The sequence below is a fragment of the Onychostruthus taczanowskii genome, unplaced genomic scaffold (genome assembly GCF_017590055.1).
Source record: "Onychostruthus taczanowskii isolate IOZ18803 unplaced genomic scaffold, ASM1759005v1 scaffold110, whole genome shotgun sequence".
Lineage (NCBI taxonomy): Eukaryota > Metazoa > Chordata > Aves > Passeriformes > Passeridae > Onychostruthus > Onychostruthus taczanowskii.
Genome location: NW_024497630.1, coordinates 1,131,020 through 1,158,953, shown reverse-complemented (window position 1 = coordinate 1,158,953; position 27,934 = coordinate 1,131,020). Strand labels below are relative to the sequence as shown.

The 27,934-nt window shown below is 57.9% G+C and overlaps 3 protein-coding genes across 3 annotated transcripts; all 3 read left to right on the top strand.

Moving 5' to 3' along the window:
• Positions 1 to 7,735: 7,735 nt before the first annotated feature.
• On the top strand, positions 7,736 to 14,821 carry MATK (megakaryocyte-associated tyrosine kinase). The gene is made up of 13 exons (XM_041422743.1): positions 7,736 to 7,867; positions 10,330 to 10,386; positions 10,593 to 10,706; positions 10,859 to 10,974; positions 11,304 to 11,523; positions 12,400 to 12,493; positions 12,586 to 12,651; positions 12,804 to 12,903; positions 12,990 to 13,074; positions 13,254 to 13,327; positions 13,433 to 13,628; positions 13,964 to 14,050; positions 14,175 to 14,821. Exons 2-13 carry the CDS (start codon positions 10,378 to 10,380, stop codon positions 14,355 to 14,357), a joined length of 1,344 nt encoding a protein of 447 aa, XP_041278677.1. The 5' UTR covers positions 7,736 to 7,867; positions 10,330 to 10,377; the 3' UTR covers positions 14,358 to 14,821.
• Positions 14,822 to 15,630: 809 nt separating this feature from the next.
• On the top strand, positions 15,631 to 17,032 carry LOC121346080 (complexin-3-like). Its single transcript, XM_041423556.1, has 3 exons — positions 15,631 to 15,785; positions 16,414 to 16,501; positions 16,817 to 17,032. Exons 1-3 carry the CDS (start codon positions 15,631 to 15,633, stop codon positions 17,030 to 17,032), a joined length of 459 nt encoding a protein of 152 aa, XP_041279490.1.
• A 4,062-nt stretch (positions 17,033 to 21,094) lies between these two features.
• Positions 21,095 to 27,596, top strand: RAX2 (retina and anterior neural fold homeobox 2). The gene is made up of 4 exons (XM_041423386.1): positions 21,095 to 21,274; positions 22,640 to 22,666; positions 24,979 to 25,229; positions 27,079 to 27,596. Exons 3-4 carry the CDS (start codon positions 24,987 to 24,989, stop codon positions 27,520 to 27,522), a joined length of 687 nt encoding a protein of 228 aa, XP_041279320.1. The 5' UTR covers positions 21,095 to 21,274; positions 22,640 to 22,666; positions 24,979 to 24,986; the 3' UTR covers positions 27,523 to 27,596.
• The last annotated feature ends 338 nt before the right edge of the window (positions 27,597 to 27,934 follow it).

Sequence of the window (27,934 nt, the reverse complement as noted above, 5' to 3'; positions counted from 1 at the left end):
GCCTGGGACAGTGGGCGGTGTCCCTGCCCACGGGTGTGGAATAAGATGGGCTTTAAGATCCCTTCCAATCCAAACCATTCTGGAATTCTGTGATTCTATGGATTTTTCAGAACTGTATTTCCAGCCCTAGGCACTCCCACTTGACTTCTACAAAGCTCATGTTGCTTTTCAGAACACTCACAGTTGTTATTTATAGAAAAGCTTTTATAGGGAAGTCTCAGATGCTGTAACTGTGGGCTCATTCCAGAGAATCTAAAGCTCAGTTAATCAGCCTTTCACATTTTCTTACTTCAGGTAAAGCAAGATTTCAGAATTATTTAAATTGTTTTAAAGCATGTTTTTAATTGTTTGCCTGCTGATGTTTGCTGTTAAAAAACTGACTGCAATATATTAATTTTTGTGATGGGTTTCCTTTCTCATCTCTTGCATTGACAGATGAATCTGGACTGCAAGATCCCTGTTAGGAAGGTAAGTTGGATGCTTTAGAGACTATAAGCTGCCAGGAACTCTTTACTGTAGAAGGAGAAATTCTTCGCTGTGAGGGTGGGCAGGCCCTGGCACAGGGTGCCCAGAGCAGCTGTGGCTGCCCCTGGATCCCTGGCAGTGCCCAAGGCCAGGCTGGACAGGGCTGGGAGCAGCCTGGGACAGTGGGAGGTGTCCCTGCCATGGCAGGGGTGGGATGGGATGGGTTTTAAGGTCTCTTCCAACCCAAACCATTCTGTGATTCTGTGACTCTGTAATGAAATGATGCACAGGTAGAGAAGTGCAGTTAATACCAGTTTGCTGAATGTCCCTGACAGTGGGATACTGAAGAGTCTCACTGCAATTAACACTTTTAAACTACTGAGAGATGTGGACTATATTTAATTTATTATTGTACTTCTATCATTAATAACACCAGAAACTGTGTTGATGTTGCTCAGATTTAAAGTGAAGGGATTCATCAAAGTGAGATGAGCATAGAACCATAGAAAATCCTGAGCTGGATCCCACAGGTACCATCAGCCCAGCCCCTGTCCCTGCACAGCCACCCCAACAAGCCCACCCTGAGCACCCCTGGCAGCGCTGTCCAAACGCTCCTGCAGCTCTGGCAGCCTTGGGGCCGGGACCATTCCCTGGGCAGCCTGGGCAGTGCCAGCACCCTCGGGGGCAGGAACCTTTCCCTGAGCTCCATGCCAAGCCCTGACAGGAGGGTCCTGGTTCATTTGGTTCTCCACACTGACAGTGAGGGGCTGGGATGTCCCACCAAAGGAGAGTCCTCCTGTCTGTAAATGAAATGTTCTCAGGGATTCTACGTGCCATTGCCTCCTCTCTCCCATTTTTTTTATTGCCTGTGTGGAAAACCAAAGAATTTATTGTAGCACATAAAATTGTGCAGTGCATGACTCAAGCCCTCTCCCATCCTGTTTGCTCAGTTCTTCTTGGTTAGATATGCAGCAGGAAAGGTCATTTACATGTAATTACTTTTTCTTCATTAACAGTTGCAATTTTCTTGACTGTGCAATGAGAGCATTGGCTTTCTTGATCAATATCAAATAAGCAAACATTAAAATCCTACAGTTGCTCATGTTAAATATGATGAAAGGGAATCCAGTTTGAGATTAAATTAAAATTGCAGTAGCCAGTCTTGCCTGAACCTCTGTGACTCAGGGCAGAAGGTTGATGAAGAAGGCTTCAGCTTGGATGCCAGATTCTTGGTTTCGTATTTTCAAAGGCTCTGGCTACTGTAGCTTTAGGTGAGTTTTTGCAACATAAGCTTAATTTCTGTCTATGGTGTAATGGTGGTGATGAACTTCTAAATAACTTAGAATTCCTTCTTCCAGAGTGTGTGGGAAGAACTGCAGATTTCTGTGTATTTCCTCCATGTAGCTGCCTTCATTTCAGTTGGCTTGTTACCATTTTATCTCCTTCTTCTCCTGGCATGGTCTAAAAGTGATGGTTTTGAGGGGAAAAAAACATAATCAGGGCACCTGAAATCTTAAAAGAATAAATTTGATGCACACAGTAAAAAGAGCAGAGGGTGAAGGAGGTGGAAAAATTGCAAACAAGAAATGCTGCATAGTAATCCTATTGGATGTATGAAATAATGCTCATATGATTGCACTTTTTACCTGTAATAAGTCCTGAGTTAGTCTGATATCTTGTACAACCCCTGATCGGACAGTGGAGCCAGCTGGGGTCAGTTTGCCAGGTAACAAATTACAGAACAAGAAAAAACAGCCTAAAATTTCAGCAGGGGAGGTCTGGGTTGGATATAGGGAAAAACTTCATAGAAATGTGGTCAGGCACTGTCACAGGCTGCTCCGGGCAGTGGTGGAGTCACCGCTGCCTGGAAGTGTGGCTGGGGCACCTGGGGACATGGTTAGTGGTGAACATGGAGGTGGTGCTGGGCTGGTGGCTGGACTTGATGATCCTGGAGGTCTTTTCCCACCTTAATGATTCTGTGACTCCATAACCATTACAGAAATTGCAGCGTTGTGTAAGAGTTGAGTTGCCTGTAGCAACAGTTCCTTTCCTTCTGTTATGTTTCCTTCCCTCCCACTCCTTGCTCTAGAAGAAACTCTTCCCACAGCAAAACATATAGAGAGATATAATAAAGAAAAAAAGAGAAATAAATCCCACACACACTCTGGTATCATTTAAACATTTTGTCACTTTAGATTTCTGCCCTCTCGCCTGAAGCTGCCAGTTTTGCTGTGTGGGTTTGGGGTTTTCCCCCCACCCTTTGGAACAGGGGTCCTGGGCTCCAGGGGCTGTTTGGGAGCTGTTTGTACAGCGAGGTGCAGACATGGAGACACTTCCTTCTCAGTGGTTTGGAACAAAGCTGAGCAAGCTGTAACATGGCTTTGGTGCTGTCGTTGTGGTACCTGGAAAAAGAGTGCAATGGACAGAACCAGAGCTGTCACTTGGGTTGTTGGATGTGACACCAGCAGACAGCAAGAGAATTGCCACAGGCTTCAGCTTCATGTATTTGTTGAAGGCTGGGAGAGCTGGGGGTGTTCAGCCTGGGGAAGGGAAGGGAAGGCTCTGGGGAGAGCTCAGAGCCCCTTGCAGGGCCTGAAGGGGCTCCAGGAGAGCTGCAGAGGGACTGGGGACAAGCCTGGAGGGACAGGACCCAGGGAATGGCTGCCACTGCCAGAGGGCAGGGCTGGATGGGAAGGAATTCTTGGCTCCCAGGTTCCCCAGAGCAGCTGTGGGTGTCACATCCCTGGCAGCGGTCGAGGAAGGCCAGGCTGGATGGGCTTGGAGCAATGTGGTCTAGTGGAAGGTGTCCCTGCCCATGGCAGTGGGTGGCACTGGATCTTTAAGGGTCCCTCCCAACCAAAACCATTGTGGAATACTGTGATTCTTCATTTAAAGTTCAGTTTCAAATCACTCTTCACATTCCTTCAGGCTTTTTGGAGTATTTTGAATGGCTTTTTAGAACTTAGTGAAAAACATTGATTCTGTATTGTTTATTGTGAAAGGAGGCTGTTTTTTCTTAGAGTACATTTCTGGGTGGTGTAAAGAAGGTTCTGTTTAGATATTCTGGGCCTATTCATAGGCCATACAAAAATGTATTGGAGAGGGATGTATTTCAAAGCTTCCACAGATATTTACATAGATGCATTGTTTTGTAGAATCAGAATCCCAGAATGGCTGGGCTGGAAGGGACCTTAAAGCACATCCAGTTCCACTGCCTGGACAGAATCACCTTCCACTGTCCCAGGCTGCTCCAAGCCCCATCCAACCTGACCTTGGGATCCAGGGGCAGCCACAGCTGCTCTGCCCTGTGCTAGGGCCTCAACACCCTCATAACCAGAAATATTTCTTCTTAATATCCAATCAAAATCCACTCTCGTTCAGTTTAAAGCCTCTCCCCCTTGTCCCATCACTACATGACCACTGTATGAACGAAGCCAGTGCAGCAGGTCCTGAGCTCTGCTGGAGCTGGGGCTGTCCCCCTGTGTGCTCAGTGCTGCCATAACCTCATGCCTTGATTGTGATCTTTTTTGCTATCCAGTTATCATCCTATGTTAGTGGTAAACCAGAAAGATTAGGAAGTGTTAAAATATCCTGAGCACTTTCTATCCTGATCTAAGTCAGATCAAAAGAGGATGAAAAGGTTAATCTGCTGAAAAAATATTTCCTCATTAGAAATTAGGAAGTAAAACCATTGGATACTGCTACAAGTGCTGCTAGTAATGGGAGCCAAGTTGTGATGCCAGATACTAAAGATTCTAACTGATGGAGCAGTCCCCACTCAGGGCAAGGGGCACAGATGGCTGAAAAAAAAACAACCACATGTGGGACAAGGCTCTGCGTGCTGCCTACAACCCACCAGCATGGGCACTGCAGCCAAGGCCTGGTGTGTCCCCATAAAACAGCTGCCCTGACATGGGGGCTGGGTGTCACCAGCTCACGTGTTCACCTGCAGCTGAGCATCTTCCCTTGTCCCTTGAGCATGCCCAGGCTCTGCTTTCCTGCTGGGGCAGAGATTTGGGCATTGTTATTTGCTCTGCACAGGTTTAGGGAAAATTCTCTGTCAGCACTGCTCCATGGGGCTGCTGGGAACAGAGGGGAATCACTCCTGGAGGCAGCAGTCTGGCTCCTGGTGATGCAGAGAGAAAGATGCAGCTGTACAAGAGTGCCTGAACCAGTGCTGGACACAGCCCCTCGCAGAAGAGTGAGCTTAAGACATCACCTAAAGCTTATTCAGGGTGAAAGAGCCTTTCAAATGATCCTCTCTGAAAATGAACCAACAATCAGCTGCAGAGCTGCTTCCAGCTCTGAGACCCACAGCAGCAGGAGGACGTGGAGCTGCTGGAGCCAGGCCAGAGGAGGCCACGGAGATGCTGCCAGGGCTGGAGCCCCTCTGCTCTGGAGCCAGGCTGGCAGAGTTGGGGGTGCTCACCTGGACAAGAGAAGGCTCCAGGGAGAGCTCAGAGCCCCTTGCAGGGCCTGGAGGGGCTCCAGGAGAGCTGCAGAGGGACTGGGGACAAGGCCTGGAGGGACACAACCCAGGGAATGGCTGCCACTGCCAGAGGGCAGGGCTGGATGGGATCTTGGGCAGGAATTGTTCCCTGTGAGGGTGGGCAGGCCCTGGCACAGGGTGCCCAGAGCAGCTGTGGCTGCCCCTGGATCCCTGGCAGTGCCCAACGCCAGCCTGGTCACTGGGGCTTGGAGCAGCCTGGGACAGTGGGAGGTGTCCCTGCCATGGCAGGGGTTTAGAAAGGGATGTTATTCAAGGTCCCTTCCAACCCAAACCATTCTGCGATTCTGTGATTCTATATTTCTGGGTGGAAATATGAACCTTTGCTATGATAAAGCATGTTTTAACTGAGTGACGTTCCCTTTAAATGCTGGAGATTGAATGTCAGAGACATGTCTGCTTTTATGACTTATTACCCTTTTCTGGTTCCCTTTTTGAAGGTTTGAAATGCAGGGCAGACTCCTCAGGCTGGAAGGTACATTTCTGGTGAATCCCAAGTCAAGAGGACTGAAAGGGGTTGAGTTGCCAAAAGAAAGCCTGTGGGTCTGGGATTGCTAATGCCCACATCCTGCTGAGATGACAGGAGGTGGTTTTTTTGTACAAAATGTGTGCTGTTCCTGATGAATATTGCTGCCCATCTCTCCACCTCCAAACTCTGCTCCTTTGGATAACTTGGATTTTGCCAGGAATGGCACTGCTCAGTAATTTGTTCTGTAGCATGTTGAGCCTTGCTCTCCCTGGCCCAAATGCAGAATGCCAGGAGGAAAACTGGCGAGTAGGCAAAGCCTCAGTCTAGAATGTGAGAGAAAGGTTCCCATCCTATTCCCATTTACTCAGTGCCTTGGGAAGGGCTGCACAGTCCCCATGTTTTGGCTCTGTAGCTTTGGGAGGTTCAGCTGCTCCCACCGAGCCAGGCGTTGCCTTTGCTGCACCACCTTTTTGAAGGTTTGAAATGCAGGGCAGACTCCTCAGGCTGGAAGGTACATTTCTGGTGAATCCCAAGTCAAGAGGACTGAAAGGGGTTGAGTTGCCAAAAGAAAGCCTGTGGGTCTGGGATTGCTAATGCCCACATCCTGCTGAGATGACAGGAGGTGGTTTTTTTGTACAAAATGTGTGCTGTTCCTGATGAATATTGCTGCCCATCTCTCCACCTCCAAACTCTGCTCCTTTGGATAACTTGGATTTTGCCAGGAATGGCACTGCTCAGTAATTTGTTCTGTAGCATGTTGAGCCTTGCTCTCCCTGGCCCAAATGCAGAATGCCAGGAGGAAAACTGGCGAGTAGGCAAAGCCTCAGTCTAGAATGTGAGAGAAAGGTTCCCATCCTATTCCCATTTACTCAGTGCCTTGGGAAGGGCTGCACAGTCCCCATGTTTTGGCTTTGTTGCTTTGTTCAGCTGCTCCCACCGAGCCGGGCGTTGCCTTTGCTGCACCGGAGAAGGGAGAAGGCAGTGCTGGAGGTCCATGAGTTAAAGGCTCAGGCTCTGACTGGGTGGCATGCCCCAGGATGGAAAGGGGACACCAGCTCAGGCAGAAGCACGTGGGAATCTCTGCTGGCTGTGCAGCAGGGTGGGGAAAGCCCATTTATTACATCTGAGGGAGTGGCTCCCTGTGTGTGACGCCGAGTCCTTCGGCCGTGGTCATGTCCGTAACAACGGCCGGATGTGGCAAAAACCAAAACCACAAAACATTTCTGTTTGTCACAGGGAGCCTGGTGCAGATCCTGGGAGTGCAGCACAGAGCTGTAAGGATGAACTCATGTGTTTATTGTCCAGCCTGAACAGACCAGGTTTCTAAGGATCCATCCCTACAAATACAGGGAATAATGCAAGGAGTGCTCCTGGGGAAACCCGCTCCAAGAATCCTGTGAACAATCTGGCGTGAATGGCTTGGGGAAGTTATTTGTGTATGGAAAAATATAACCAGGACCTGAAAGTACCTGCTAGTTTGGATTAGTTTTTTTCTACACTGCCTTTACCCTTGAATTGCCAATGTTTTCTGAAGGCTTAAACACCATTTTATTAATTTTTTTTAAAGTACACTCCAAAAGATCCCAAGATCCCTGAATTAATCTGGTGTTTGGCTAGAACCACATTTTCTTCTTTTTCACCATTTTGCTCAGAATATTGGAAATGCTGAACATTAGTGCAGAACCAGTGTCTGGTTTTGTGGCTGGGATGATGAACTGCGGAGGTGGTTATTCCCTCCCCACTTGTGTGGATGCTGCAGGATACAGATAAGCTGCTTCTCTTTGACAGCAGTACTCATTTAAAGGTTTCTGTGCCATTGCCTGTCCCAGCCCGCGGTGCCTCTGGATTGTCACCCCCAGAGGAGCAGTGAGGAGTGGCCATGCTCCTGGATCAACCTGCTCCGAGGCTCAGAGAGTTGAGGCAAAATTACACCGGGGACCCCTGGGCCCAGCTCCTCCTCCCCTGGGACTCAGTCCCCTGGAGAGCTGTTGGCACCAGAGGCACGCACTCCATTGTCACTGCTCCGGCCAGGCCAGCACTGGTGACAGCAGCTGTCCCTGCTTGCAGGGGTACTGATTCCCCCACAGAGCTCACCAGATCTCCAGTTCCCTTCTAGGGAGGGTGTGTGACTGTGCCCTCAAAGGGCAGAAGTTGCTCTTAGTGTTGTCAAATAATGAGTCATTTCTGATGGAGGTTTGAGGGCGCAGGCGGCGCCAGCGCAGGGACCGCCCGGGCGCTGCATCACAGCCCCAGAGCAGAGAAATCAGGAAATCGGGGCCCGGCTCTGCCCGGGAGCTGCTCCTGAACGTAGTGCTCGGCTCTGTGCAGGGCAGAGACTCCCCAGGAGTTCAGGGATCCAAGTCCAGGCTCAGCTGTGAGCTTCTCTGACATCGCTGCCCCCGGCCCCACATGGGCAGCGCTGAGAGGTAAGAGCCAGGCCCGGGGGGCGCTGAGGGCAGGGGGGCAACCGTGCTGCTGTCCCCTCGGGCAGCAGGGAGGGTGGGCACGGTGCCGAGCGTGGTGGGCAGTGGGGAATGCCCCGGTGTCCCCCGCTTTCCAGCAGGGGAGCTGTAGCTGCCCTCTGCCCGAGTGACCCCGGTGCCGCCGAGGGTTGCTCTGGAGGGGACAGCACAGCGCGGCCCCACCGAACCGGGCTGCGGCGCCGGGGTCCCCTCCTGCCACAGGGCACTCAGCTCTGGCACCGCCTCTGGAGAGCTTGAGCTCTCCAGTCCAGGGTTAAGACTGTTCTACCAACCCCCACTATGTATTTGTGCTGCTCATCCTCATTGCAATTACTCAGGTTTACCAATTCATAAAAGTGCAGAACAGTCCCAAAACAAAGGGGGCAAATATCTTCTCTCAGGCTTTCTGCCTGCACACTCTGCTTGTGAGAACACTCATTCCAGTGATGGGAATCTCATGGATCAAACACATCCAGGAACAAAGAGCTGCTTTAGGACAAGGCATGTGAGTGTCACCAGGAGGGAGGTGATTCAGTGCTGTCCCTGCTGGTGCCTGGGTGAGGCCCTGGCTGGTGTCCAGGCTCTGCTGGCAGCAGGTGTCCGTGTGGGGGTGAGTGTCCATCACCCTGAGCCCCAGGGCCAGCTGGGCAGAGGAGAAGCTCTTCCCGTTAGTACTCGAGTGGAGGATCTGTCCCTTCCCAGCACCAACTGCTGTCTGCACACGGGGGCAGGACTGGCCAAAGAGTTGCTGTTTTTCACCCGAAATTTCTGTCCTGGAGGAGCAGAAAATGAAGGAGAGTTGGCAGAGCTGTCATCAGCCCTCCTTGGACAGGATGTACCTTGGCAGGGGTGTGGAGCAGACCCTGTTCTGAAGCTCTGTGCTCCTGAGGTCCTCACCATCCTGGAAGTGATCTGAGCTGCACCCAGTCACAGCAGCCTCTGGCTGTGCCGCTGGGGAACAACAGACAGTGGCTGCCCGAGCAGCCCCAGCTTCCCCAGGACAACATGTGTGCCACGGATGGGCTGCAAGGACAGGGGATGGCTTCTGCTAGAGACAAAACTGCTGCCTTCCAATACAACCTTGCAGCAGCTGCAATTGTCCCTGTTTTGTTGTTGTGGATATGGGCTGGCAGGATCTGGATATGTCCTTAGATCCGCACAGGCAGAGAGGAGTTGACAGCAGTGATGCAGAGCAGTGATTGTGACTCACCTTCCAAAGGAGTAAAGTCATTTCTGCTCCGAGGAGCTCATCCCACAGCGTGGGCAGCAGGGCAGGGGGGGATTCTGCCCCTCTGCCCCTGTGCTCAGGTGCCCCAGCCCTGGGGAACAGCAGCAGGATGGCGTGGAGCTGCTGGAGCCAGGCCAGAGGAGGCCACGGAGATGCTGCCAGGACCGGAGCCCCTCTGCTCTGGAGCCAGGCTGGCAGAGCTGGGGGTGCTCACCTGGACAAGAGAAGGCTCCAGGGAGAGCTCAGAGCCCTTGCAGGGCCTGAAGGGGCTCCAGGAGAGCTGCAGAGGGACTGGGGACAAGGCCTGGAGGGACAGGACACAGGGAATGGCTGCCACTGCCAGAGGGCAGGGCTGGATGGGATCTTGGGCAGGAATTGTTCCCTGGCAGGGTGGGCAGGCCCTGGCACAGGGTGCCCAGAACAGCTGTGGCTGCCCCTAAATCCCTGGCAGTGCCCAAGGCCAGGCTGGATGGGGCTTGGAGCAGCCTGGGACAGTGGGAGGTGTCCCTCCCATGGCAGGGAGTTGAATTAGATGGCTTTTAGGTCCCTCCCAAACCATACCATTCCCTGATTCTATAATCTTCCCAAGGAGGTGACAGTGGGGATGAAGGAGAAAAAGACCCACGATTTTAAATTGCAAAGCTGTCATATGCATCCCAGCATGACCAGCTGGTGTCAGGGACAGCACAGGGACATTGTGCAATCATCCCACAGCCAGTGCATGTGACAGTCCCACCTCAGCCCAGCCTCGCCTGTGTCCCCAGTGCCAGGCAGCCCCCGCAGCAGCCGTGCTGCGTTCATGTCAGCAGGGCCATGGCTGGTGCCTCTCGGGGCCCTGGTGACTCGGAGCTCCTGAAAGAGGAGGTGAAACAGCAAGTTCCTGGTAAAACCACATTACTCCCACACAGCTGTGGTGCTGGGCCCCTGCTGTGCCAGCACAGCTGCTGAGAGCTGGGGCCCTTTCTTGGTGGCAGAGAGCAGAGTGCTGGTCCTGCTGCCATCCGTGTGCGGGACAGGAGTGTCCCCAGGACCCAGCTGGCACAGGCAGAGTTTGCAGCCTTTTCCTCCATCCCGTGGTGTGAGGCTGTGTGAGGGACACAAGCTGCACTGGCCAGGGGAGTCTGTGGGACGGCAGCCGTGACCTGGGACAAGCCAGCTCAGCCCCGTCCCTCCACAGCCCCTTTGGTTTCTTCTGCAGGTGGCAGCAGGAGAGGACAGGGAGTCCCTGATGCGCTGACGGTTGGCCATGTCTGGGGTGAGCGGGGCTGCACAGGGACACCAGCAATGCCAGCTGGCACCGGGGGGACCCTGGTGTGCCCCCAGGACCGAAGTGGGGTGGAGGAGGGCTCATGCCCAGTGCCCCTGGTCCCCAGCCAGGGTTTCAGATGGTCCTTGGGGCTGGCCCTGGTGCCTGGGGGGTCCAGCTCTCACTGTCCCTACTGACACTGCTTTTCCTTGCAGAAGCACTGGCCCCCTGGGACGCAGTGTGTCACCAAGCATGACCACAGCAAGCCCAAGCCCCGGGAGCTGGCCTTCCGCAAGGGGGACATGGTCACCATCATCGAGGCCGTGGAGGTGAGACCTGTGTGTGCTCAGGACACGCTGCACTGAGAGGGCACGGCCGGAGTGCGACCCCAGTGCCATCAGCTCAGCTGTCAGCGCCAGTCCCTCCCTTCCCAGAGGGATCCGCCCTTCCTTCCCTTGCTCTGAGACCCTCTCGTCCCCAGGGCAAAGGCTGGTACCGCGCCAGGCACAACGAGACGGGGCAGGAGGGGCTGCTGGCAGCCAGCGCGCTGCGGGAGCGCGGGGCCATCCGCGCCGACCCCAAACTCAGCCTGATGCCGTGAGTACAGCTGGGGTCACTGGGGGCCCCGGGGGACCCAGCTGAGCCCCTGGAAGCTGCAACAGCAGATGAGTCCAGCGTGTCCCCCCACCCATGTTTTGGGGACAGAGCATCCTGTGGCCGTGCCCTGGCGATGGAGGGATTTGCTGGGGCCAGAACCTGGCTTCAAGAACCCCTAATTGTGCCAACCCAGCTTGGCTGGATCCCGTGGAGAGGGGTTTCATGCAGTAGGGTCTGTGTAGCTTTGGCAGGGCTCTGCTTTCCCCATCTCGCTTCTGCCCCTGGGGAAGCCCCCTGGCTCAGCCCCCTCTCCAATGGCCCCTCCTCAGCTGGTTCCATGGGAAGATCTCAGGGATGGAGGCGGTGCAGGAGCTGCAGCCCCCCGAGGACGGGCTGTTCCTGGTGCGTGAGTCTGTCCGGCACCCCGGTGACTACGTGCTGTGCGTGAGCTTTGGCAAGGAGGTGATCCACTACCGCGTGGTGCACGAGGAGAACACGCTCAGCATCGACAGCCAGCAGTACTTCTCCAACCTCATTGACATGATTGAGGTGAGACCTGGGGGCAGAGGGTCCCACCGGTGCCAGAGCAGGGCAAGGACCTCATGGGCTCACACAGAGGCAGGTCCTTGTCCTGTTCTGTGTGGTTTTCAGTGGTGTTTTACCTGGTGTAATTCTCTATCCCCTTCAAATGCTCACGGTTCCCACTCAGTTTGGGGTGCAGTGGGCAGATCTGGGATACCCCAAGGATGTCTCTGCAATCCAGCTGTGCCAACTGAAGTCACAGTCCCTGGCCAAGAGCCACATTACCCCTATCCCTGCTTATTCAGTACTTCATGTAGCAGGAAGACCCTGGTGGCCTCTGCCTCCCCTGGACTTCGAGGCATTTTGCTGTGTCTCCCTCCACTCAAAGCCCTCTCTCACCTGCTGACCCCACAGGGCTCACAAGCTGTTGTGTGAGCTCTCACCCTTCCAGTGAGTTTTTCCTGGTGGTCCTTCCCTCACCCTGTCTCCTCTCCAGGGAGACAGTTGCACTCTTGTGTTTTCCTTTTAGACACAACTTTTGGGTGACTCCTTTCCCTTCTCTGCTGCCCTAGCCCCACTTTAAAACTCCGAAGGTTGTCCTGTCCCATCCTGTCCCATCCTGTCCCATCCTGTCTGGCTGCATCCTCTCCCATTGCCTCTGCCAACTGCCCTCAGCTGCTGCAGCACCTGCCAGGGGTTCAACTACACCAGTAGCACCCCATATCCCCTCTGGTTCATCTGGTGTTCCTCTGGCTGTCCCCAGAGGGGAGCAAGGCTGAGACATGGGCTGTCCTCGAGGGTGGCGATGGTGCAGTCTCATGGAGCATCCCAAAGCTGTTCCCTGGACACCCCGACCCTGAGGGTAAGATCTGGCATCACCTCCACCTGTTCATCCCTTGACAGCATTACATGAAGGAGCAGGGAGCCATCTGCACCAAGCTGGTGAAGCCCAAACCAAAATCTGGGATGAAGTCAGCTGAGGAGGAGTTGGCCAAAGGTAGGGGATGGTGGGAGGGGGTTGTGATCTGCATTTTGGGGACAAGGCCCCACTGGTGGCCACTGCTAACCTGCCCTTGTGCCCATGCCCAGCTGGCTGGTTGCTGAACCTGAAGCACCTCACACTGGGAGACCGCATTGGGCAAGGCGAGTTCGGAGGTAGGTGAGAGGATGGGGCTGGAGGTTCCCCAGTGCAGCTTTCCCACATGGCACTGCCTGATCCCCCTCCCCATCTCATGGCATGGGGAGCTCAGCCTGGCGTACAGGAGGGTGGGTGTGGGGCTCATCCTGACTCTCCCATGCTCTCCCAGATGTCCTGCAGGGCGAGTACTTGGGGCAGAGGGTGGCTGTGAAGAACATCAAGTGCGATGTGACTGCCCAGGCCTTCCTCGCTGAAACGGCTGCCATGACGTGAGTGCTCCATGCAGGCATGGCCCGACCCTGCCTGTGGCCCGGGATGAGCAGGCACCTCCTTACTCAGATCCCCTCCATTCCAGGAAGGTCCGGCACAAAAACCTGGTGTGTTTGCTGGGAGTGATCCTGCACAACGGCCTCTACATTGTCATGGAGTTCATGAGCAAGGTGAGAGTACCTGGCTGCTCCTCAGGCAGTGGGACCCATCACCACTTAGATTTGGGAACAATGTCTCTGTCTAGGGGCTGAGTCATCATAGCTGCCAGGCACTGCAGCACCTGCAGAAGGCAAAGTCTCCTGGCAGCCCCATCCCGTTGGTCCTGACTCACTTTATCCTCCTCTGTCAGGGCAACCTGGTGAACTTCCTGCGCACGCGGGGCCGGGCGCTCGTCCCGACCCAGCAACTCCTCCTGTTCGCTCTGTAAGTTTCCCTCCTCCTCCGGGCTGGGACCCAGCGCCCTGCACGTCCCTGTGCAGTCCCAGGGAACACTCAGTGACACGGCTCTGTCTCATTCGGTTGTGGCAGGGATGTGGCTCAAGGCATGGACTACCTTGAGTCCAAGAAGTTGGTGCACCGGGACCTGGCTGCCCGCAACATCCTCATCTCCGAGGAGAACGTGGCCAAAGTGAGCGACTTCGGCTTGGCCCGGGTCAACCCCAAGGGTGCAGATGCCACATTGCTTCCTGTGAAGTGGACGGCACCAGAGGCCCTGAAACACAATGTGAGGGACAGTGAGGGGGACAGGGCTGGTCAGGGGGTCCTTCCAAAACATCTCATGCCCTTGGGTTGCCCCTGCTTGTTCCCATTCCCACTGACCCATCCCTGCCCCACGGTGGCCTCTGGCACAGTCAGCCCTGCATCTCCCAATTCTGCCTCTGTCCTGAGCAAGCATGCAGTGGGAATTGGGGCAGGATGATGGGACTGGGGGGTATTCACACCCTGGGGACCTGAGGTGGGGCAGGGAGCAGTCACTGTCCTCTGTCTTGCTCTCGGGAAGCAACGGGGACCCAGCGCAGCCCTCAGCTGGCTTCAGCCTCCCCTCTCCTGCCACCACAGAAATTCTCCTCCAAGTCGGACGTGTGGAGCTACGGGATCCTCCTGTGGGAAACCTTTTCCTTTGGACGGGCACCCTACCCTAAGCTGGTGAGCACTGTTCCAGGGAACACCACAGGTTACACCCCACTGGCACTGATGGGACAGGGACATCCCACTGCCCCCTGAGCAGAGCAGGGAAGGGGGTTGCCATCTGGCTTCTCCATCCTGTCAGGCCCTGAAGGAGGTCACGGAGCTGCTGGAGCAGGGGTACCGCATGGATCCCCCCGAGGGCTGCCCGCCCACCATCTATGCCCTGATGAAGAGCTGCTGGGAGCTGGAGCCAGGCAAGCGCCCGTCCTTCAAGAAACTCACAGAGAAGCTGCAGAAGGAGCTGAAGCACCTGAGGGACATTTAACCCCCATCCTGCTACCAGGACACAGGACCTGAAGTCCCTAGACCCTCCAGCGTTGGGAGTGGCAGTAGGGGGCAGGAACAGGAGGGCCTGTGGTGCTGCTCTCTCCCTGTGGAGATGGGGCAGCAGCCTCCCTCCATCCCAGCATGGTCCTTCTACCCACCACACAGCCCAGAGAAGGTTGCCATGGGATTGATCTCCCCTGGCCCACCAGAGTGGGGAGCACAGACCCCAAGGGAGCCAAGCCCACACCCCCTGTGCTCAGCCCCAGGAGCAGATGCTGCGTGTGGGGTCCCTTCAAGCTGCGACTCTCAGAGATGAGAGACAGGACTGGACATCTCAACTCACTGGAGGATGAGACCCCACCCTGACTCAGCCCTGCCCCAGTGCCCAGCCCCACACGGGGATGCTGGCACAGCCAGCTAAACCACATGGATTTGGGCTTTTTGATTAAACCAAAGAAATTCATTCAACAGCATCTTTAAGCCTCTGGGGTGAAATTAGGCCTATGTCTCACTTGGGGCCTGACAAAGCCCAGTGAAAGGCTTTGGAGGGGCCAGGAGCTCTGGCCCTTGGAACCCCCCATGCCATCCAGCCCCTCTCCCATCGGGGCTCTGTGCAGCAGGGGATTATGCTTTAATCAGAGCCTGTATGGGAATTGCTTTCATATAGATTAGGGCACGGGGCGCATCCCAGCCGTGGGGAGTCCCCGGCCCCGCAGGCTGCCGAGCAATCTCGGTCTCGGTGGAGCGGGGATTAGCGGGGGCACGGGGCTGCCGCGGGTGGGTGTGCACCGCCACCGCCTCATCTGCTGCCAGTCCTTTGACCCTCGACTGGGTTTTTTCGGCTAATCCTCTTGTGTCTCCTCTGTGCTGACTTCCTGCACCCCCAGTCCCCCTGAGTGCATGGTTCTGGGTGTCCACGGCATGGTGCTCTCCCAGGGCTTGCCCCAGCCCCGTGGGTGCTGACCCAATTTTGGACCCATGTAATGGGGGGTATTTCAGCCTGACCCACTGTGTGATGCAGTTTGATGACTCCTTCCACCTCCCTGTCACTCTGATGAGGCAGCACCTGCTGTCCCCCCACGCTGCCACTGTCCCCTGCAAGAACCCTTGGGTGCAGCAAAGGGAAGGTCCTTCCACCCTGGCTGTGCCTTCCCCTCCTAATGCCTTAATCCGCACCTGATCCGCGGCGCCCCTGGGGCTGGGCCCACTGACCTTGCAGGCACTGGGACCCAGTGGGCACCTTGGAGCAGGAGCTGCCACCACCACCCACCATGGCCTCCTTCTTCACGGCCACCCTGAAGAGCTTCCAGGGGGGCAAGGACGAGTCCCCCAAGGGGGCCCCCAAGGATGACAAGGCAGCTGCTCTGCCCAGCAGCATGGCCCGCGAGGAGTTTGAGGAGTACCAGCGGCAGCTGCTGGAGGAGAAGTAAGGCTTTGCCGGGGCTGAGTGGGTCACTAGGGTCCCCCAGCACTCCAGAATCAGGATCCCACCTGCTGTGGGATTTCCCCAGGGTGGCACAGGACAGGGACAGGGAGGCAGCTGGGGCAAGAGACATTGCAGAGCAGGTGCCCTTCAGCGTGTCTCCCCCACCGCATAGAAGGTCCATGGAGGTCCTGGCACAGGGCTGTGACAGCACTTTTGTGTGCCACAGGTGACAAGGGGAGCCCCCAGGTGTCAGAGCCCCAGGATGGTTCTAGCCCAGCACCCTTGGAGCCAAGGGGTGGAGGTCAGCATGGGATTGGATTCAGGTCCCACCTCCCTAGGACTGGGTGCTGTGGGAACCCAGCAGCTCAGCACCAGGGAGATGAGAGGCTGCAGGAGGAGCGAGTCCCTGCAATGGGCGCCTTCATCAACCACCTCTGCATCTGGGTGCTGAGCTGGGTGGACAGGATGTGGCTCCTGCTCCTAGATCCCCACTTAAACCCTCTTGTGGGTCTCAGACCTTCTCACCCTCCTGCCCTAGACCTGCTCTGCAGGAGGAGCAGGGTGATTAGGGTTGGGTGGTCCTGGGGAGCTCAGTGAGGAGGGGGTGATGGTGTGGCACCTGCTGCAGGATCGAGCGGGACAAGGCGTTTGCACAGAGGAAGGCAGAACGGGCCACGGTGCGGATGCACCTGCGGGACAAGTACCACCTGGCCCAGGTAAGAACCAGCCTGTCTGCGAACCCGGGGGCTTCCCCTTGACCCTACATCGACCGGAACAGCCTCAGGCCCACGGCTGCCGCGCTCCCCTGGGGCTGGAGGGATTCCTGAAGAGGGCAGCAGACGGCCACTATCTCCGCCTTACTATCTGCTGCCCACTGTCCATCCAGCGTCCGAGTCTGGCACTGGACAGTCCTGGAATCCCGCCGTGTCCCCAGCCCCCTGGGACTGGCTGTTCTCTGTCCCGCGTCCCCCGCTCCACCCTGGTAGGCACCGCGTCTGTCCCCACCCGACACCTCTCCCACCCGCGTTTAGGACGAGCGGGACGATGCCCAGGTGCACGTGGCCGGAGGGGCGGTGGAGCTGCCGCAGGACCTGGCAGCCATGGTGCACAGCGAGGAGGAGGAGGAGGATGGCAGCGCCGGGGCCTTCGCCTTCCTGGCGAAGCTGAGGCAGGTGGAGCTGCCGGCGCTGCGGGACCGCGCTCTGGGCGGCGTGGATCAGGTTAGGGAGAAGTGCGCCCTGATGTAGCACCGCTGCAGGTGACATGGCAGCCCCTGTCCCCGGGAGCCACGGGATGCGGAGGCTCTGGGTGCTTTCATTTGGGGTGCGGGTCCCAATACGCTTTAGGCGTGGGTCTTCTTCCCCAAAACCATTCCCAGTTGTTTTCCCAGGATGTGCAAGGGTGCAGAATGCCTGGGTCCCCTCCAGACGGTATGGTCAGGTCCCTCTCGTGGTGCTCCTGGTGTGAGCCCCCATATGAGGCAGGTCCCTGACACTGTTACCCCCCTCACCAGCCCTGGTACCCTGCACCATTTGGCTCAATAAATACAGCATTTACAGCATTTGCCGGTACCATTCTGGTCGTCCTGCCACATCCTGCAGCCACACAGTCCCTGTCCTGGTTGGTGAGGGGACATGATGACAGCACTGGAGCTGGGCTGCCCCATGTCCCCTGAGCCACCAACCAGCTTGGTCACTGGGTCTGTCCCCCCGTTCCGCAGGAGCCCTCACTGGGACCCCCTTGGCTACCCCTTGGGGACAGCACCGGGAGCGGGTGTGGAGCATTTACTCCCGTACTCGAGCATCCCCTCGGTGCGGGCAGCAGGGGCATCCCTTCGGCTGGGCCAGGGTGCCCGGCTGCCTCTTGCCCCGCCAGGGACTCTGTCCTGCGCTCGGCAGCAGCGCTGGCTTAAATGCCGCCGCGCCGGAAGGCCGGGGGCTGCTGAGATCACTAATACCTGCCTATTTTAGCGAGGTCTAATCTTCCTGAGTCGCCTGTCCCCGAGGACTAAGCTCGCTGAACCCGTGTAAAATGTTCTGGGCCCAGCGCTGGCCCCAGCGGCAGCTCCCGCCGGAGCCGGAGCCGCCGGGAATCACGCTGTGTGTGCATGAAAGGAAGGACGCGCTGAGCCGCCTCCATCCTCCCCACGCCGCTGCCATCTGCTCCGGAAAGGCTGCGGGGACGGCCCTGGCCGGGCTGCCCACGGCCGCGCTGGCCGGGCTGGGAGGGGGCGGCCGGATCCAGCGCAGGTGGGCTGGGAGCTGTCCCCGGGCTCAGCGCTGCCGCCAGAGCCATCGCGCTCAGCTGAGAGCTGGAGCGGACGGAGCAGGGAGCGCCCTGGAGGCACGAGGTGCCCGGCTCCCCCCGGAACCCCTCCGGTACCAGTGCAGCGGCTGGTGGCTGCTGGAGCATCCCAGGGGGCGTGAGACAGGCTGGGCCTGACACCGGGGAGCCTCGGGATGTTTGGTGGCCCCACTGTCCCTGCTGACTTCATCATCCCTGCTGTCTCTGCCATCGTTCTCATCCCCGTTCACCAGCGTTTCTTCAGAACTCGGGAAATCTCCCTTCAGGCACAAACCCCACCTGTGGGATGGGATCGTCTGTGCCACGCCAGTCCCTCGCCAGGATCCTGACAGGGTGTTAGCAGCTGTGGCACCCAGCACAACGCTGATCCCACCCCACATCGCCACCAAGTGCCAGCTGCTGGGATGGTGGCACTGAGGTCCCCAACGAGCTCTGCCACCCCACCTCAGTCCTCCATCCCCGTTCCACATCAGGGTCCCATCCTGCTCTGATGGGCAGCCCTCTCCCAGTGTTCCCAGTGGGGCTGCATGGGCACTCCCAGCGCCAGCTGGGATTCGGGTCAGGACCCTCCGCCAGGTCTCCTTGGCTAATCGTCCTGCCCCCCCGCCCTCCCCATGCTGCCACCTGCCTCCCGCTCAGCACCCTTTTGGGTCACCCCTGCTGCCTCTCCGCCTGCTAAAGGCCTCTTAATGAACTAAAAAAGTGATAAATCCCCGGCCGAGCTGGTCACGTGAGGCCGGTGGCCCCCGGCCGCCCCCCGGCCCGACCCCCGCCTCCGGCCCCTCCGCCCCGGTAAGCTGACGCAGCGTCTCTAAGCGTTAGCAGCTTTGCGCGCTAATAGGATTAGGGAGGTTTAAAACTGTCATTTGAGTGAACTAAACCCCCTGATACTCTGCATTGCACCTTCTTAACCAATTTGCCTTCAATTAGGGTAATTGGGAAACTAGCAAAGAAGTATAGCATTAATATTTTAAAGTGATGAAGCGATTACGGGCCTTGGACAAGGAAGCAAATCAATTTGCTATCTGCTCCTAAAAGGCAATTATAATCATTTGGCAAATCAGCCTGCTGCCTCCCCCCGGGCGAGGCAACACCTTGTGGCGGCCGCGGGGCCGGCACGGCACACAGAGCGCGGGGCCGGGCAGCCGGGCAGGGACCCGGCCCCAAAAACACGGCACCCCGGGGACCTGCCCGCACCCCGGGCCAGTGGGGCACCCGGGGAAAACCTGCCGAGGGCCGTCGGGGTGGGGCACACGGCTCCTGCGCTCGTCACGGAGGCCAGCATGGGCATCGGGGCGAGTGGGGTCCGGTTTGCACCCCAGCCCCACACATCCCCCCTGTCCCACACATCCACATCCCCCTGCCCCACACATCCCCCCTGCCCAGGGATGTCCCCAGCACCTCTGCAGGCAGCAGGTCCCTGCTCTCCCCTGCACTCCTGCAGTGCTGCATGGCACGGGAGTGTCACCCCAAACCCAGGGGCTGCATGGCCTGCCTGTGCAGCTCATGCCATCCCTGGGGTGTAGTCTTGTCGTCCCCAGGGCAGTGCCAGCTTGTCCCTGGGGTGGTGGCACACTGTCCCCGGGGTAGTGGCGTGCCATCTCCAAGACAACATCACACTGTCCCCAAAGAGGTGTGAGACAGGGCAGGTGAAGCCTCACAACCCCAGTGGGGGACAACGGGGTGGCCTCGGGGCCCACCAGGACACAGAGGGGGCTGCTCACCAACAGCAGCTCTGGTGGGGAGGGCACAGACCCACTCCGGGGCCAGCAGCCACCTGGCACAGGGTCCAAAACCCCCACAGTGACATTTGCCATCTGAAAGGGGAAGCGTGGCCAGGAGGGGAAGGGAGTGGGAGGAAGCCTAGACAGGCCCGGGGGTGGCGGTGGTTGCAGGTGGCAGGAAGAGGGTTTTGGGAGAAAGTAAAAGTGAGCAAAGAAAGAAAAGGGCAAAATCCTTGGTGGGGGCTGTGGGCAGCACCAAGCACAGCCCAGGACCTCCACCATGATGTTTCCATCATTCTTTGGAGCCCAGAGGCAGCAGTGGGAGTGCGGAGGAGAGGAATGGTAGCCCTGCCCCTCAGACTGGCTGCCTTTGTCCCATGCCCCCTTAGGCCAGGGCCCATGGGCACCCCCAGGGATCGTCCCCTTGGCTGAATCCCACAGCTGCTCCCCACAGGGTGTTCCCATGCCTGGCCCAGTGCTCAGTCCCATGTCCATGGGTCATCCCCACGCCTGGTCCCGTGGGCACTGCCCCATGGCCGCTCCCCACGCTTGGCCTGGTCCCCTGCCTCTGGTCCCCGTGAGTGTTCCCTGCCTGGTCTTCATATCAGGTCCCCAAGGCTGTTCAGGGGGGCTGGTCTCTCTGGCTGGTCCCTACACCTGGGCCCACAGCCAGACCCCAGAGCAGGTCCCCAGACCGTGCCCACACCCTGGGTCCTCACGCTGGACCCCATGCCTGGTCCCCATCCCTGTCCCCACACTGTCCCCATCTCTGCTCCCCACATGGACAGGGCTCTGCAGACAGCACCACTGGGAGCCACAGGGCCACCCACGCTGTCACAGGGCCACCCCCAGGCTCGCCATCCCTGTCCAGGGGGGACAACACCCATCACTGCAGCATCCCCACCCCACTGAGGCTTGGGGCATCTGCCCCGGACCCCATCCCTGGGGCAGAGGCTCCACAGTCCAAGGAAATCCTGCCCCCTCCCCCTCCATCCTTTCTTCTCCGCTCCCCCTGTTTCTAATTCTTTCTCCTCGCCCGTAATGAGGGGATTACACGGCAAACTCCAGCAGGACGCCTTTGTGGGGAGACAATCCGAGTGGGGAAGGCAGTTCGGGGCTTTGTCCGCCACTGCCCCCCCGGACCCGTGCTGGGGGGACATTTAGAGCAATTACTTGTCCAGAAAGTAACTGTCAATCATTCTTAAAGGGGAAGGCCTCCAATTAATAACCTCGTCTTAATCCTTTGGACTCATTTCCAATCTGCGGTGCCTTGGTGACATCTGCAACACTAAATAAAGATTCTCCCGAGCCTTAGCACGGCGGTTCTGTGACAAATAAGAAGACTAGAGGCAACTTTGGCTGCCAAAGCTGCGAGATTGGTGAGGTTGAGCCGCTTGTTTGGTTCCCGGGAGGGACCAGCAAAGTTAAATACTCCTGGAAAAGCCGAGTTGGGCCCAGCAGGTAACGCCGTTTTTTTCCAATTCGGGACAAAGCGCCGAGGGAAGATGCTGAGAAAGGGAGTGGGTGTCCCCAGGGTGTGCCTGGGGTCGGTGTTGGGGACGGGGCTGGCACCATTCCCTGGGGACTCAGGAGCGGGTGCGGGCGCCCGCCAGTGTCACTGGCCCTGAATCACACAGAGCCAGGGGCAGGAGCCACCCATGCTCTGACCACCCATCCCTGGCGGCTCGAGCCCAGGGAGCCAAATTCTGGCAGCCAGGTGGGCTTCTAAAGCAAAGAATGGGGTCCCAGTGGAAGGTGGGGCTGTCCCTGGACTGTCTCTTCCACATCCCCTGCTGACAGTGAGGACACCTGTCCTCACTGATGCTTTGCAGTGCTCAGGAAGTGAGGGGTTTTACCCACTTTGACCGGGGCTCAATGTCATTTCTGTTGCTTTTTTGGGTGTCTTTACCAGCAGCCATTCCCTCCCCACAGCTAGCAGCCCCCACAGGAAAACCGTGGGCTGGAGCATCGAGGAGGGGGGGGAAGAACTCTCCTGAGGTATTGGGTCCTTATGGTTCCCAGCACAGTTTTGCAGCTTAAGGGCTTAAACCCAAAAATTGCTGCTAAACCCCCTAAATTTTGAGTTTAAACCCAAAAATTGCATGAGAGTGGCTGCAGGAAGATGTCCTTCGGGAGCCAGAGTTTAGCAGTTCCCCACCCCCAGCTCAGCCTGGCCTGTTTCCAGGCAGGATTCCCAAAACACCAGTGGCAAAAGCTTGGGAGTCCTGAGGCCAGTCCGTGGAGGATGGGGAAAATGGGGGGTTGGTTGGTGCTGATGTCCCCCAGCCTGATCTGTAGTGCCCCCCCTGCCCCGTTCCCCACTCAGGGACATTCTGTGCCCCCCAGCCAGGCCGAGGCAGATTGGGGTGGGGGTCCTGCCCTTGCCCCCATCCCGCAGGGTCTGGGGGTGCCACCCTGCTGCCGGGTCACCGCTGCTCCGCTGTTCTGCTGCTCTTGGCTCATCTGTGCTCCCAGGTTGGGCTTTGCTGCTCTCTGGGAAGTTTTTGCCTCCTTTGCTTTCTGACGGGGTCAGGGGGTGAACCATGGGGCTCTGTCTCCATACCTCAGCCCTGTCCCCCACCATTGCCCCTCTTCTGCTTGCCCCATCTTGTCCCCAGCCCCCCCAGCCTCTCTCACTCATTCCCCCAGTGCCCATCTCACCCATTCCCATTGCCCCTTCCAGCTCCCCCCCAGCTCTGGCTCCCCCCATTGCTCCATGGGACCATGGGACATGGCTGGGCAGGGCAGATGGGGATCCTGATGGGGTGCTGGGTCCCTTGGGAGGGTGCTGTAGGTGCTCAGCCCCCTTCTCTCCTCTCCTTGCAGGTGTGGAGCTGCGCAAATGAGAAGCAGGTAAGTAAGAGCAGGATGTCAGTGGGGGACCCCATCCCCTCCCTGTGTCCCCAGCCCCAGAACACACTGTGCTGCTCACACAGTGACCACAGGGCCCCTGCTTCCCCCAGCTCCCCCCAACCGCTGCCTTGGGGCACCCCAGGGTGCAGCACCCAACACCCCTGCCCTGACTTGTGGGTCCCCTGAGGCAGCCTGAGACTGCTGGGCTGGACCCAGAGCCCCTGGGGCTACAGGCACCCTGCCAGGGGCTGTGGGGTATGGGGGGGCCTCCAGCTCCCAAAGGCACACACACCCTGCTGCACTCCCTGCACCACACCCTGCTGCACTCCCTGCACCACACCCTGCTGCACTCCCTGCACACCAGCACCACATGTGCACAGCCCTCCTGGGAGTACAGCACCCACTGGGTGTGCAACACACACTGCACACATTGCGTACACTGCACACAATGCACACGCTGCACACGCTGCACACGCTGCACATGCTGCACACGCTGCACACGCTGCAGACACTGCACATGCTGCAGACACTGCAGACACTGCACACAATGCACACGCTGCACACACTGCACATGCTGCACACACGGCACATGCTGCACACACGGCACACACTGCACACACTGCAGACACTGCACGCACTGCACACGCTGCACACGCAGCCCCTGGGCATGCCCTGATTGCACTGGACACACTGCCCACGCCACACACCACACCACACGCCCTGAGCACACCACAGCAGCACCAGGCACACGCTGCTCGTGTTGGCTGCACTGCACAGACACAGCACACGCTGGGCAGGCACTGCTCATTGCCACACACATGCACACACTGCATGTGCTGCACTGCATGGTGTGTGCCACAGGCTCTGCACGTGCCTCTGCTGCCTGTGCCATCCTGACTGCACACACTGCACACACTGCACACACTGTACACTGCGTGCCCACAGCTCCTGTGCCACAGGCTGTGCATGCCCCACACACTCTGCTCCCTGCACACTCACGGTGCTGTGCATGCCATGCGTGAGTGCTGTGCACACACACTGTGCCCTGCGTGCAGCAGTGCAGACACTGCACAGCATGTGCTGCATGCATGGCACACAGGCACTGCACCCTGGCATTGCTCCTGTGTGGCACAAACTACCCCGCACATCCCCATCCCTACACACCCCCACCCTGCACACCCCCATCCTGCACACCCCCATCCCCACACACCCCCATCCCCACACACCCCCACCCTGCACACCCCCATCCCGCACACCCCCATTCACGCTGTGCAGTGCTGCACACCTTCCATTGCATGCCCAATGGACACCTTCCCCCCACATACCTGTGCCTCACTGGGAGCACCCCTGAGCACCCCTGAGCACCCCTGGGCCCCTGCCCAGGGACGGGCACACAGCACACACCCCACTGCACACACAGCACCCCACTCAGACACCCCTGTGTGTGCAGCCTGGGCAACAGCCGACACCCAGCCCCTGCTCGCTGCTAGGACCCCCATTACCCCCTCCCAGCATGAACCCACTCTCCTTTTCCCTCCCCACTCCCACTGAGGCATGAGGTGAGTCTTTGCTGGCGGATCTGGGCAATGCAGAGCCTTCCCCTTGCCCCAGAATTACAGTTTTATGCCCCATTTCCATGTCTGCCGACATCCTCATGGTGGAAAGAGACCCTTAATCCTCTGCAAATACTGCAGGAAGATTTCAGATGCCGGATAAAAAGCTTAAAGATGAAACGTTGTGAGGGTTGAAAATGCTTATAAGCGTCACCAAAACGGTTATTAGCTGGGGGACAGTGCTGGGTCACTCCCGCCCAGCCTGGGGACAGACACTGGGTCCTCCAGTGTTCCAGGGCCAGCCTTCTCCATGGAAGAGGCTGGACAAGAGGAGCTGGGGAGGAAGCAGGGAATTAACCCAGGCTTGGTCCCCTCCAGGCCACAGCAGAGAGAGATCAGGTTGGCTCTCAGTGGTGGCACTTTCACAAATCCTCCATTTTAGAGGAAATCTGACTTCTAGCACCAGCAGGTTCATTGGCCCGGTGGCATCTGACAGCAGAGCCAAGTGCGAGGCATCTCCTGGATTCTGGGTCAGTCCCAGGACCCCAGCTTAGTCCCTGGGACTGTGGATCAGCCCCCAGGACACCACAGCCCTGGGATCCTCTGCTGTGGCAGAGAGGATTATGCCTTTGCATAACCTGTTCCTAGGGCCACCCTACCTTCCCATCCCTCCGTTTACTTGTCCGTCCATCCCTGGGCTGGGGACACGTGCGGGGCCCAAAACCCCCAGGCCCCTCTAACCCTGCAGTGCCCCTGCAGGTGCCACCATGTTCCTGAATAAGTGCGAGGGGGACCTGGGTGAGCTGCGGAAGCCGGGGGACGGCGAGAGCACCCCGCCAGCCGCCGCCGAGGAGGAGCAGCCCAAGAAGAAGCACCGGCGGAACCGCACCACCTTCACCACGTACCAGCTGCACGAGCTGGAGCGTGCCTTCGAGAAGTCCCACTACCCTGACGTGTACAGCCGCGAGGAGCTGGCCATGAAGGTCAACCTGCCGGAGGTCCGCGTGCAGGTAGGGAGGGCAGCACCCCCGCAGCCCGGATCCGTCCCTGAGGGGTGGCAGAGGGACTCCAAGGTGCTGGAGAGCTCCTCTCAGCTCTCAACTCTAGTGCCAGTGCCTCCCTCTGTGCCTCAGTTTCCCCACAGCTCGAGACAAGAGTGGCGCCTCTGCAGAGCCAGCTGTTCCCAGCAAAGCCAGGGAAAGGGTTTAATGGCTGAGCCTTGTTCTTCCATGGGGTCCCAGTTTGACTTACAAGGTCTCAGTTGGGCCCATGGGCCAGAGGCTCCGTTAGGGCACAGAGATGGTTCTCAGAAACTTTTTACCCCTCTAGTGGTGGCTGCTCCCATCCCTCCTTCTGCTCACATGCCAAAAAACCCACCTTGGCTGATTGTGGCTCCTTCCAGGTTTTTGGGCTGGGAAAGCACAAGATCCTCATGGATTTGAGGGTTTTAAACCTGTTGGAGCAGGGCAGTGGGGCTGGGGATGACTTGTTCCTTGGGCTGCAGCAAAAGGCTCTTTGGGGGAGAGCAGAGCCTGGGAAGAGCCTGGGGTCCCACCAGTCTTCTCCCCACCATGCTTGGACTGACGGGGTGAGATCAGGGAGGGAGAAAGGGTCAGGGAGCTGAAGTAACAAACCCACTGTGAATGAAAGCAGTAGCCCCCAAACAAATGAACTGAATTCCCCAGGCCTCAGCCCCAGTCAAGACAATGCAGACTTTTTTGTGGGGGTCCAAAAACCATAAAGACACCTCTGCTGAGCTCTCTGAGCAACAACAAGTTTCATAGAATCACAGAATCGTTCAGGCTGGAAAAGCGCTTTGGGTCCATAGGGTACAACTGCTCCCCCAGCACTGCCAGGGCCACATCAATCCATGTCCCAAAGTGCCACATCCACATGTCTTAGAAGTCCTTCCAGGAATGAGGACTCCATCACTGCCCTAGGGAAGAAGTTTCCACTAATCTCCAACCTAACCCTCCCCTAGGGCAGCTTGATGCTGTTTCCTCCTGTGCTCTCCCTTGCTCTCTGGGAGCAGAGCCGGATCCCCCCCGGCTGTCCCCTCCTGTCAGGGAGTTGTGCAGAGCCAGAAGGTTCCCCCTGAGCCTCCTTTTCTCCAGGCTCAGCTCTCCCAGCTTCCTCAGCTGCTCCTCATCCGGCTTGTGCTCCAGCCCTTTCCCCAGCTCCATTTCCTTCTCTGGACGTGCAGTTTGCACCAGTGCAGCCCAGTGTCCACAACAGCCGTGAGCAGCCCATGGAACCCTTCCCTTTCCCACCCAACCATGCATCTTTCCTCCCCTTTTCTTCCTGCAGCAGACCCCTGTGCCCTGTGCTGCTCTGGGGACATGGGGACCAGCACTTTAATGAGCAGTTCCCACGGGGCCAGACGTCCCCACTGGATTTGGGTCGCCAGTCCCTGTCATTCCTGCTGGGTTTTGGCACAACTGAGGCTGTTTAACTTATAAAAGCTGTGACCAAGGGCTGGGAAGGTCGGATAGCATTGTGCCATGGACTGCTGGGAGTTTGCAGGGCCAGAGTGCATGTTCCCACAGAGCAAAAGGGGCTGTGTGCTTACACCTCTCTCTTCCACACCTTGGAGATGTCCTTGGTCTCTGGGGCTTGGTGGAGAGGTCTGGCAGAGGTGCTGGGGTTGCTGGAGTCCTGTAGGATAGCCCTTGTGGGTACCTCATACGGGACACCCCCACCTTGAGCACGCCCTGTGGGGCACCCCACACGCGATACTGCAGAACGGGGCACCCTGTCTGGGGCAGAGGCATGGGGCACCCTGCATGGGACACAGCATGAGGGACACTCTGCAAGGGCCTAGCTGGGCACAGTGATCTCACCTTGGCTCTCACCTCACAGGTCTGGTTCCAGAACCGACGAGCCAAGTGGAGAAGGCAGGAGAAGATGGAGGCCAGTTCCATGAAGCTCCACGACACCCCTGTGCTCTCCTTCAACCGGCCCCCCATGACCCCCAACGTGGGGCCCATGAGCAACTCCCTCCCACTCGACCCATGGCTGACGTCCCCCATCTCCAGTGCCACCACGGTCCACAGCATCCCCGGCTTCATGGGAGCCCCCCAGGCCCTGCAGCCCCCCTATGCTGGGCACTCCTTCCTCAACACCCCCCCGCCGATGGCGCAGGGCATGCAGCCCATGGCCCCCGCGCCCTACCAGTGCGGCACCCCCTTTGTGGACAAGTACCCGCTGGAGGAGGTGGACCAGAGGAGCTCCAGCATCGCCTCGCTCCGCATGAAAGCCAAGGAGCACATTCAGACCATTGACAAGACCTGGCAGCCCATTTGATGAACGCTCCCCTCCGAGCTCCCCAGCCCCGCGGCGGGCGAGGGAGGACAGCGGGTGCTCAGCAGGACCAAAGCTGGCCCCGGGCAGGGATGCCGGGCTGCCTCTTCCCCACACTGACCCAGCACCGGTGGTGTCCGGGGAGCGAGTCCGGGTGCTGGCAGGGCCCCACGGCTGGGAGGAAGGACTCCAGGAGAGCTCCCTTGCCTCTCTGAGGCACCAAGATCAGCTAAGGACCTGGCTGAGGCTCAGGCATCCCACTGTGCCACCGGGCCACCCACCACACCCCAGCTGGACACCTCCTTTCTCCACACCCCCTCCCCTTTCCATTATTATTAATTTTTTTTTTAAATGCTGCAGATTTAAACAAAACTGAACAGAAAGCTCTAGTTTTGTAGGGAGTACTTGGGGGGAT

What these genes read in the sequence shown, in the direction of transcription:
- MATK (XM_041422743.1), top strand. An exon ending in CCCAAACTCAGCCTGATGCC is followed by an intron (nt 10,975 to 11,303) that starts GTGAGTACAGCT and finishes GCCCCTCCTCAG; the next exon opens with CTGGTTCCATGGGAAGATCT. An exon ending in TCATGGAGTTCATGAGCAAG is followed by an intron (nt 13,075 to 13,253) that starts GTGAGAGTACCT and finishes CTCCTCTGTCAG; the next exon opens with GGCAACCTGGTGAACTTCCT.
- RAX2 (XM_041423386.1), top strand. Translation starts at nt 24,987, where the DNA reads ATGTTCCTGAATAAGTGCGAGGGGGACCTGGGTGAGCTGCGGAAGCCG. An exon ending in TGCCGGAGGTCCGCGTGCAG is followed by an intron (nt 25,230 to 27,078) that starts GTAGGGAGGGCA and finishes CTCACCTCACAG; the next exon opens with GTCTGGTTCCAGAACCGACG.
- LOC121346080 (XM_041423556.1), top strand. Translation starts at nt 15,631, where the DNA reads ATGGCCTCCTTCTTCACGGCCACCCTGAAGAGCTTCCAGGGGGGCAAG. An exon ending in CGGCAGCTGCTGGAGGAGAA is followed by an intron (nt 15,786 to 16,413) that starts GTAAGGCTTTGC and finishes CACCTGCTGCAG; the next exon opens with GATCGAGCGGGACAAGGCGT. An exon ending in ACAAGTACCACCTGGCCCAG is followed by an intron (nt 16,502 to 16,816) that starts GTAAGAACCAGC and finishes ACCCGCGTTTAG; the next exon opens with GACGAGCGGGACGATGCCCA.